At 35.3% G+C, this 11,622-nt stretch overlaps 1 protein-coding gene across 1 annotated transcript in view; it reads left to right on the top strand.

Moving 5' to 3' along the window:
- Window positions 1–11,622, top strand: part of ITGAV (integrin subunit alpha V) — an 88,901-nt gene that overhangs the window by 42,147 nt on the left and 35,132 nt on the right. Inside the window, exons 6-12 of the mRNA XM_017545059.2 lie at window positions 899–944; window positions 4,151–4,276; window positions 5,129–5,173; window positions 6,320–6,363; window positions 6,450–6,506; window positions 9,197–9,249; window positions 9,706–9,908. Coding sequence (XP_017400548.1) covers window positions 899–944; window positions 4,151–4,276; window positions 5,129–5,173; window positions 6,320–6,363; window positions 6,450–6,506; window positions 9,197–9,249; window positions 9,706–9,908 — 574 coding nt within the window. The remainder of the gene's footprint in view (window positions 1–898; window positions 945–4,150; window positions 4,277–5,128; window positions 5,174–6,319; window positions 6,364–6,449; window positions 6,507–9,196; window positions 9,250–9,705; window positions 9,909–11,622) is intronic.

Raw genomic sequence — 11,622 nt, 5'->3', positions numbered from 1 at the left:
CTGAGAAAAGGGTATCTTTTTGGGGCAGGTAACTTAGAAGTGTCTTTTACGTAGTCAAGGCAAAAGATTGTCTATTGAAAGTTTAGAAGGGCTATATGTACATTTGGAGGAAAAAAAAAATTTCTTTTCCCCCCAGCAAGAAGAGATTTCTAAAATATTGTGCTCAAACACAATGTAGCTTGTGTTAGACACTTTGAGTTAGTTAAATATAAGAAATACTAGGCAAGCAGAATTTGTATATGTATAATACACCCTGAAAATTTTATTGTCAACTTCACTCTTGTTTAGATCTGAGACAGTAAAAATGGCAGAAAATTTTTCAATGATTATATAAAGACAATTTGCTGTATATAGTCACAAATTTAATATACAAAATTAAGAAGTGACTTTTAAAAATTGTAACCTGATAATACTTTGCATTAATACCTCATTTCAAATATGTGAAGCAGCCAAGATCCACAAAAAAGTTTTATATTTTCACATATTGAATGAATATAAGTTTTCTTTTAAATTTTATTTTAGAAAAGACACAGTGAAAACCACTGAAGCTGAGTTAGATGAATGCGATTTATGATTTTGTTTGCTTTAGATTAGATTAGATTAGATTAGACTAGACATAAATCCAGCACTTTGTGAGGCTGAGCTGGGAAAATTGCTTAAAGCCAGGAGTTAGAGACCAGCCTGAGTGAGGGAAGACCTTGTCTCTCCAAAAAAGAAAAAAAAAGGTATCATATTAAATTTTAAAAATGTAATTAACCTGGTAATGATAAAGAAACAATACTGTATTGTTCAGTCATATATACGTATACATATATATCTTATGTTTTACATTGATTTTTATTTTGAAAGGTACTTGTTCTTAAATATGTATCTTTTTTGTGTGTGTGATTTCATCTAGGCTGACAGAGTACTTCTTGGTGGTCCTGGTAGCTTTTATTGGCAAGGTAGGTTAATATTTTTTAAATTACAATTAGTGACTATGTGTCACTGATTCACCTGGCTTACTGTATGCCTATGACATTTTACAAATTATTTTAAAGAAAGAAATGGAAATACAATTAAAGCATATAAACACTCCATTTTACACAGTGTTTTAAAAAATGATATTACATCTAATATATATTAAATATGTATATATTCCTAGAAGAAAATAGAAACTGAATATTTTAAAAGTTAATACATACTTTTATGTTAAATGTATTTTAAAAGTAAATATATAAAGTAATTTAAATTTATTTTTATTGTGTGTGATACATACTTCTACATGTCTGTACTCTAGGGGCCATGACACAATCATTAGGCAGTGTGCCAGACTCATCTATATAGGCAAACTGTGGCATTCTAAAAGGCTTTGAAAGTCTTTTGAAGTTGCTCAGTAGGATATTTAAGTGATTTTTTTTTTTTTTTTTTTGAGACAGAGTTTTGCTCTTGTTACCCAGGCTGGAGTGCAGTGGCGCGATCTCGGCTCACCGCAACCTCCGCCTCCTGGGTTCAGGCAATTCTCCTGCCTCAGCCTCCTGAGTAGCTGGGATTACAGGCACGCGCCACCATGCCCAGCTAATTTTTTGTAGTTTTAGTAGAGACGGGGTTTCACCGTGTTGACCAGGATGGTCTCGATCTCTTGACCTCGTGATTTTTTTTAATTAATTACTGATATTGAGAATGATCTCTTTTAAGTGTTTGGGGACTTCTTAAAAACTGAATATCTTGGCTTGGGTGAAGTAGCTTATGCCTGCACTTTGGGAAGCTGGGAAGCTGAGGCAGGAGGCTCGCTTGAAGCCAGGAGTTCACAACCAATTTAGGCAGCAGCAAAGTGAGACCCTGTCTCTACCCCCCCCAAAAAAAAAAACAGGCATGGTGGCCCAAACCTGTAATCTCAGCACTTTGGGAGGCTGAGGTAGGCAGATCACCTGAGGTCAGGAGTTAAAGACCAGCCTGGCCAACATGGTGAAACCCCATCTCTACTGAAAATACAAAAAGTAGCTGAGCATGGTGGTGTGAGCCTGTAATCCCAGCTACTTGGGAGGCTGAGGCAGGAGAATTGCATGAACCCAGGAGGAGGAAGTTGTAGTGAGCTGAGATCATATCACTCTACTCCAATCTGGGCAATAGAGCGACACTGTCTCAAAAATAAATTTTTTAAAAATATAATTAAACTGGCATTGATATAAAGATACATTATTATATTATTCTTCAGTCATTCTGGGAGGCCTAATTAAATTACCATTTGAACAAATGTACAACAGATTATTGCTAACAGTTTCAAAATAGAAAACTAAAACTTTGCTTTCCTTATGTTTCATTTATCATTAGAGATATACAATTATTTATCTCATATATTGACGTGTTTAGTTTCTGCTAAAAAGTGCCATTTATGAGGCAAACTATTGTGTATTAGCATTCTGATATTTAAGCATTGTCAGTGTTTGGAAGAATTGGAAAACCTTTGAGTATATTGATTTGAAATTTTCAAGTTTTACACTTGTATTCTATAATATGCTTTCCTAACTTGCTTCTTTGTAGAAAAACCCATGCTTGCTTTTGCCTTGTAGAGAGGGAAGCTAAAGAAAGAGATTTGCTGGAGGATAATGTAATGGAAGGAGAATAAGAAGGAATGAAAAATAGGAATAAGTGAAAAGTTGGAAGGCAAAGTAGGGAATGAAAAAAGAAAATTTAGAATTCAGGCATCACAGACAGGGATCAGAATGTGAGACATAGTAAAACTGAAAAATCGGAATATTTGTGGATTATGCATCTATTGGGAAATAAAATGATTCAGAAAAATTATAATTGAGTTTTACTGTTTTAAAACAAAAAGAGAAGATTTAAAGTACATATGAGAAAATGGGGGATATGAATACTTTCTAGTTAGATATAGAAATATCGATTTGTTTTTCTTCTTTATTGCTGATTATGTCATTCAGTGGAGGGGAAGGAATTATCTGATGAGCAGTGCGCATGCCTGGGAACCAAAATTGTCAAGGAAGCTAAATTTAGTGATTCTCAGTTAGGAGTACTTGTTAACTCTGTCTTTTTAAGAGATACACTGTGAACATATAAACTTTTTTTTAATACCTTGGGTATTATATATATGGGAATAATACTAATAGGAATATGGACATTCCTATTTATTCCAAATTAGGACAGAGAGGTACTATTAATATTAAATATATTAGAATTTTATTATTAGTGGTCTGTAACATATAGCTAAAAGACTCAGTAAAATGGCAGATAGTATTTTGTTTTAATAAGGTTAAAAGCAGCAGATGTCACCCAGGATAAGTACATTAGAATGAATTTTTCCACAGATTTCAGAATTGTTGTTAGAATGGAGAGAAGAATAATGTTTTATTCCGAAGAAATAATGAATTTTCCTCTGTTCTTTCATACAAGAAATATTTATTGAATTTCATATTTTCTTGGTACTGTTTAAGCCTAGAGGATAAGATAGTGACCCAGACAGAGAAAGTGTTTCTGCCCTGTAGATTCAATCTCTGTGACTGAACAAATGGGAACGGGACTGAACATGTTAGCTGTTACACATTTCTTTCTAAAACAGAAGAAATGATAAGACATTATTTTATCCATATTGTGGAGACGACATTTGATAAACCAGCTAACCTTTCTTGGCCTGGAGTGCGAGCTGATTTTTGTGTAGTCATCCAGATTTCTTGTCTGCCTAATAACAAGGTTGTGAATGAGAGTGAACTCATCCATTCAGGTTGTTTCCTAAAGATATTTACATTACTAGTTAAAAAATATCAATTGAACCAATTATTCTGATTATAAAGGTAACAGTATTTAATTGTTTCAGTAAATTTTTCATGTTTTAATGGATTGGTTGGGTGATAGCCTTTCATTTTATTATTCTATGTATTTAACATTGCTATCTAGTGATTTAAGACAAATCCTGTTTTCTTAAATTTTTATTAGTAGAGACTGATTTCTTTAAGTACTGGCTTAAACAGAAATAGCTTTAAGTTAAGAATATCCATTTTCAAATTTAGTATGATAAGGAGAGTTATGTAAGGCTAATAATTAGAAGTATTAATATTGAATATTTTCTTTCATGCAGGTACCATATATTATCTGCATAATAAAATTCCCATTGGAAGGTTACTTATTATACATATATACATAATTTTTTTAGGTCAGCTTATTTCGGATCAAGTGGCAGAAATCATATCTAAATATGACCCCAACGTTTACAGCATCAAGTATAATAACCAATTAGCAACTCGGACTGCACAAGCTATTTTTGATGACAGTTATTTGGGTAGGTAAAACCAAAATTTACTTACCTTTCGAATTGTGGTGTATTTGTCCTATATCTGCATATGATCTTTTAAGTAGAAAAATATTTTATGCAAAATAGGATTTTTTAAAACATAAAGAATGTACAATTTCAAATTATTTTTGAGTACTTTGGTTATGTTACATTTCAGTAATTGCAATTGATGAGAGTGATTATTTGTGCAGTGATAATAATAATAGCTAGCCTTTAAGATACGCTTTCTGTGTTCTGGGTATTGCTTAAGGTGACTTGGTGTGTATTCACCCATTTAATCTTCACAAGTCAAGCATACTGCATGATTCTCATTTTGTAGGTGAAAACACCAAGGCACTGAGAGGCAACATAACTTGCTCAAAGTCACTCACTTGTAACTTGCTGTTCTGAGATTCAAATGGAGGCAGTCTAACTCCTGAAGTTTTTTAAATTCATGATGCTAAATAAAAGTTTTAGTCTTTAGGACTTATTAACATGTGTTCTCTCTTTAAATTCCTTTCTTATATATTAAAACAAGTCATATATGACAGAAATAGTACTTGCTGATTGAGAGAATTTATTGCTCCTTTTTGATAAGTTGTAAATTTGTGGTTTTTAACAGACTCCTTTGTAAAGTTAATAAGACAATTTTAGTTTTCTAATTAAAACAGCCTATTTGAATATTTAACTCAGTTGTTTCTTTTAAAATTCACTTATGTATGAGTCTGCTATGACTAGGGGACAAAATATTATGTAATTAAAGGAGTTTCTTGAAAATATTTTCAAGGAACACTTATTCAACAGGTCTGCTGAAGGTAACTTCCTTGCCCTGATGGTTCTCCCTTTTGGTTTCCTGTTCAGGTTACTCTGTGGCTGTCGGAGATTTCAATGGTGATGGCATAGATGGTATGATGCACTTGAACTATATCTAATCTTTAAAAAAATTAGATTAAGCATTTGAAACATGTGGCATTGAAAATTTTAAGCAGTTTGAGTGGCTGAGTGCTGTGGCTCAAGCCTGTAATCTCAGCACTTTGGGATACTGAAGCGGGGGGATCCCTTGATCCCTGGAGTTCTAGAACAGTCTGGACAACTTGGTAAAACCCTGCCTCTAGAAAAAATACAAAAATTTAGCTGGGCATGGTGATGCACACCAGTGTCCCAGCTATTCAGGAGGCTGAGGTGGGAGGATCGCCAGACCCTGGGGGAGATTGTGGCCGCAGTGAGCTGCGATCACGCCACTGCACTCCAGCCTGGGCAACACAGCTGAGACCCTGTCTCAAAAATAAAAAAAGAATATTTTAAATAATTTTAAACCATTGTTATGGAATATAACAGAAGAAATGAGGGAGATTCTAGCACACCGGCAAGAGATCAGGCTAGGTCTATGCTCAGCTTCCTCTAGTGGCTGGTGAAATTGAGACACCTGCACTTGGTTTCAGTGCCTTTCCTTTCTGTGTCTTTTTAGCCCCCTACACTGTTAGTGATTTCTTTAGTGCCTTCCTCCTTGCCTTCAGCAAATTCATTCCTCTGGGAGAGACTTAGTTTCTTCCTTCTTTAGGCATCCTTTGTTACCTTCTGGGTTATCTCTGTACAGTTAGTATCCCATCCTTTCATTGTCTATCCATCTTCCTTCAGAGCTCAATTTAGGAATCATAGTCTTTACCTGATTTTGATCACATTTCTGTGCCACAGCCACTTCTGCCCACTTCAGTTTGCTCTGTATTATTTTTCATTACTGTACACTTAGCTTTTCTTCATTCTTAGGTTACTTTATCTTGTCTATTCTTGTTTAGCAGTATTACAGATGACTCAAGGGCTTATTTGCATTATGTTTGAAAGCCCTCGGGAATTTGTATTTTGTAAATTTTGATTTTGTAGTTTTAAAATGGTAGGGCTCTTTGCTATGGAGTACCAATTTTTCTAAATCGATTGTTTGTTTTGAACTGAAGTAGTAAAACTTAGAGCTTGCTGACATAGTCACTTCTTTTTTGCAATTTCCACTGTTGGTCCTAAAAATGCATTATTTGTTTGTTTGTTTGTTTGTTTCAGACTTTGTTTCAGGAGTTCCAAGAGCAGCAAGGACTTTGGGAATGGTAAGAAAGTTAATGGTATTTTTTAAAAATCTCTAAGTTATCTTCTGTTTAACTAGATTTCATATACTTCTGATTTTCCTTCACAGGTTTATATTTATGATGGAAAGAACATGTCCTCCATATACAATTTTACTGGTGAGCAGGTATGCTTTCAAAATATGATCTCCCTTTCCCATTATAAAAGCAATATCTACTCATTGGAGAATATTTGGGAAATAAAAGTGTAAAAAATGAACTATAATCTCATCAAATAGATAATCCATCAAATTCTTATCATTTTGGTCAAACTATTATCATTTCTCTTTTGAGTGTGTGTGTGTGTGTGTATATATAAAAACAAAAATTGGTTTACTCTGTATTTTTCATTTTGTCTTGCCTTTTTCATGCAATATTTTATTATTAGAGTTTCCTAATGTCTTAAAACTTTCCTTGGCAGTATCAGAATGGTTTAATGATTCTATAATATTCAGTATGATAGATATAAGATAGGCTTTAAATATTTCATCTTTGTTTTAACCGAAGTAATTTGGATATTTTGGCTTTTTTTTTTTTTTTCTTTTCTATTTTTGCTTGTTTTTGTCTGTCTTTTTGTTTTTTTAGGAAATACAAAATCGCATATACACAAAACCACAAAGACTTCTTTTTCTTTACTGGTAACATTAAATTCTCTTTTAAGGATGATCTGTGCCTTATAATCTTGTTAGATGCAATGCAAAGCATGGCACAGATGTGTGTATTACAGCTATTACAAGCCAACTTCATTTGCACTACATGAAATTAGATATTGCTCAGCTAAAAAATGCTAGCACTTTTAAGTATTAGGCATTCTCTGTGAGTACACGCATTTTATAAAATATTCTCTATTGTATGTCTCAGAGAATGAAAACGTAAGTTGGTCATGATGAAGAAAAAATTAAACAGTAGGTAGAAAAAAAATCCTTCTCATAGTTTGCAGATCTGGGATTCAAGCCTTTTTGTTCAGTCGAGATTATTGGGCTTTGGGATAGGATTGATAGGGTGACTGGCTACACTCATGGTCCCCAGAAACCTCTTCCCATTTGTGTGGCAGTCGGGATTGATACACAACCTGGGGAGCCCTGTAGTTGATAGGCAGTTAGGGTTGCTGCAGGGGTGGTCCCTTTGTTCAGTTGTGACTTCTCCAGCTCAAGCAGCTTCTCCTGTCTGGTGTCCCATGTATGAGTCTGGATCCTACTACATGCAGTTAATGATACTTTATTCCTCCTCCACTATTAAGAAGGGGTGTGGCATGTTCTCACTCATAAGTGGGTGTTGAACAATGAGAACACATGGACACAAGGAGGGGAACATCACACTCTGTGGCCTGTCGTGGGGGTAGGAGGACTAGGGGAGGGATAGCAGGGGGTGGGAGGATTGGGGAGGGATAACATTAGGAGAAATACATAAAGTCGATGACGGGGGTATGGATGCAGCAAACCACCATGGCATGTGTATATCTGTGTAACAAACCTGCACGTTCTGCACATGTACCCCAGAACTTAAAATGTAATAAAATAAAAAAAGGGGAATGTGACTAGAGAGGAGTGGGAAACATGACTTTTAGATGAGGACAAACATAGGTTTTCCATGCTCAGTCTGTTACTACATGGGATAAGGAAAATCTGATTCCTTATTTATAAAATTAGGAATGCTGGCAACTTCCTCATGGGACAGTTGTGAGAATCAAAAGAAAACCTTTCAATCATAGTGCCTGGGACAAAACGTGTCTCAGTAAATGCTATCCTTTCTTCATACTTCCAAGCCAAACACCCTAGGTGACTAAGGCCCATGAATATTATTCTGTTACATTCTAGTCAGCACATCAACCTCATACCACAAACACAGTATATTCTATTTCACAAGCTCTGTTCTTGTCATTTAATACAGAACACACCTTTCATTTTCCTAATTATACTGTATCAACCCAAAATAGATAATGTAGGAATCTCCCTTATCATTCTCTCTTGGTATTTGAGCCAGTCAAATTTGAGAAGTGTTGCTAACTTCCCTTTTTGGGCTTGTTGACTCATTTTTCACCTTTCTTTATATTTAATCTGTCATCTCTTTTAGTTTTGTTTTGCACTTTGAGCTCTCTTTAGAGCTTTCCTTTTTCACATTTATTTACAGCTAAGCTGCTCTCCCTATGAAAGCCAATGGTCTCCTTTGGTAGGAAGAGGACATTTCTGCTTCCTGTGCATAACAAGCTCATAATAAACCCAAACACGCTTCTACTGTGTGTTATTCAAAAGCAAAACCATGTGTCAAATAATCTATAGAGATATGAGGCAAAAATGAGCTCCTTTTCATATCTTTCCAAACAATAATTTTTAAACAGTAGAATTAGTTTCACATAGGGGAGCCAATTATTATCTATTATTAATAATTATCATCTGTCATCCTCATGACATAGGCATCCATATGTAACTTGTTGAGCTCAATCACAACATTTGTCTGTGGCTATATACCTTTGTTGGTGTGCTTGGGTCTGGTATGTTTTGGGAAATAGAGAGAAAGGGAAATAATAGGGTAAGCCTGGGAAGAAGAATTGATTGTCCCCAGACTTAAATGTCATGTATCAACAACACTGGAATGATGTACATGTAATATATTGTGGCCATGATCTAGGAAAACAACAAGCCTCATTACCTGGTTGTCATTGTGTTGGTAGAATAAACAAAAGATAAGACACTTGGATTGAAGCACTATATGCAGAGAAAAAAAATAACCCTTTCTCTTTGGTACATGTATTACAAATGTTAATTGTCTAAACTAATTGGATGAAATATAAACACTTCATTTTCATCTTTTTATGCAGATGGCCGCATATTTCGGATTTTCTGTAGCTACCACTGACATTAATGGAGATGAGTAAGTTTTTAAAAAATGTTTCCAGAAAGTTTTCTTCTCATGTTTATGAATACTTTACTCAAACTAAACATTTTTTTCTGTTTCTCTGTTTTTTTTTTCTGCTAATCTTTCTGTTTAAGAAAACAATTTGAAGCAACCTTCATCGTGAATACTAGGAAACCTCTATGTTTGTTCTAATTTTTTCAGAAGATTTTGCAACATGAACAAATAAATTACTTTATTTGTTCATGTTACAAAAGCTACTGAGACAATTCTTAATTCTTTTAAAAACTATTCATAGTTCTTAAAAAGAATTAAAGGAAGGTTTCAATTTGGAATAACTGCTCTGGTAATCATTGGGTGTTTCACTGTGGGTGTGAGATGCAGAAAGAGGAAATGTGAGTTACAATAAGAAAGAAATGTCTTCTAAGAGATGAAATTTGATCTTGCTTTGGTGAGAAGATTCTGTTCTTTTAGTTATGCAGATGTGCTTATTGGAGCACCTCTCTTCATGGATCGTGGCTCTGATGGCAAACTCCAAGAGGTGGGGCAGGTCTCAGTATCTCTGCAGAGAACTTCAGGAGACTTCCTGACGACAAAGCTATATGGGTTTGAAGTCTTTGCACGGTTTGGCAGTGCCATAGCTCCTTTGGGAGATCTGGACCAGGATGGCTTCAATGGTAAGATCAAAGTTTAGCAGCTGCAGGTCCCTGATTATCTGTATCCACCTAGAAAAGTCCTGAAACCCCACTGGTAGAAGTCTACACAGGCAAATCTCCTTCCTGAAAAGGCGGATTGAGTATCAGTGACTAACACATCAAGTTTAAGGGCAGATTGCTATTTTTCTTTGAAAATCAGAGCAAAGATTTCAAAAATTGACTCTCATGAGTTATTACCCACTCAGGTTCAAATTAGAGGGTCAGAATGATTACTTTCTCAAAGGTATCTTTATTGCCCTGGAGCCCACTGCCAGTTGGTGGCTTTATGTGTCTCTGCATCCTGCTTAGCAGCAGTGCCCTCTTCTGTCCATTTGGCTACAAGTGTTAAAAAATAAAAATTTAAAAAATCCTTCCAGGCGCATTGTCAAGGCAATGCTGACTAATGCGTATCTCAAAGGTATAATTTGGTATTAATATTTTTAAAGCCACAATTTTATTGTAGCTGTCCAAAATGTTCTGAGGGATGCTCTGTCTCCCTTCATGGTAGCATATAAAAAATATAAGCCTGTTCTTTTATAATAGTACCATTTTGATAGTTGTTGGTATCTTTCAAAAGCAATGTTGGCTTTTATTGTAGAACTCTTTTCAGAAACATGAAATATGGGTTACAAATTACCAAGATTTTTCTTAAAAAAGAATACTATTAAAAACCTTTCTATAGATCACAGGATAGAGAGTTGAACTTGTTTGTGTAATCAACGATATAGTAAGCTTATGCCCCCTTAAAACTTAAAAGAAAGGTATATATTAAGAAGAAAACTTCAAAAATACAGATAACTTGTTGTATGCCTCAAATAGTAGTGGAAAGGTAAATGTTGTTTGCCCTCAAGGTTTCACACCTGCCTTGTGGGTGGATGATGTCATTTACTAGTAGTGTCATCTTGAAGATTAACCCTAGATGCTTCTTTTTCTCTTTTTTTCTTTTGTGAGTCACTCCATCACCCAGGATAGAGTACAATGGTGCAATCACAGATCACTGCAGCCTTCACTTCCCAGGGTTACAAGACCCGCCACAGCCTCTTGAGTAGCTGAAACTACAGGCTCCCAGTACCATACCCAGCTAATTTTTTGGTTTTTAGTAGAGCTGAGGTCTTACTATGTTGCCCAGGCTGGTCTCTAACTACTGAGCTCAAGGGATCCTTCTGCCTCAGCTGTGCAAAGTGCTGGAATTACAGATGTGAGCCACTGTGCCTGGCCACCCCTAGAAGTTTCAGTGTTAGTGAACATCTATTTAGGGTCAGAACATCTGCTTCCTAAAACAGAGGCTTAAAGATTTTTAACAGTGAGAGAACTTAGCATAAATCAAATGGAGCTATGGTATGAAGTTCATAACAAAATGTGAAAAGAACACTATGGGACACACCAAATCATTACTTAATGGTAGCAAAAGCTACACAGGAAATACAGGGCTAAGTTTGAGGTTCCACCATGAGTAAAGTTAGTGAATTCTTTGCCATGTAGCTGGGCCTCTGTCTCCCAAGTTTTCTGGGAAGCCTGGTCATGCTTGCTGTCGTCTTGGTAATATTCCAGTTACTTTAAAGAAAGTTTTCTCATCTCTTCCTGCTTTGTAAGTTTTTGTTAAAATGTATTGTCTGTCAGTACAACAAATACTGTCTGTCAGTACAACAACAGCTAAAAAAATTTGAAGTTATGAGTGATTTTCCAAAGGGGTTTT

The sequence above is a fragment of the Cebus imitator genome, unplaced genomic scaffold (assembly GCF_001604975.1).
Source record: "Cebus imitator isolate Cc_AM_T3 unplaced genomic scaffold, Cebus_imitator-1.0 Scaffold176, whole genome shotgun sequence".
Taxonomy (NCBI): Eukaryota; Metazoa; Chordata; class Mammalia; order Primates; family Cebidae; genus Cebus; species Cebus imitator.
Note: the sequence above shows the minus strand (reverse complement) of the source record. Positions and strands in the feature narration are given on the sequence as shown.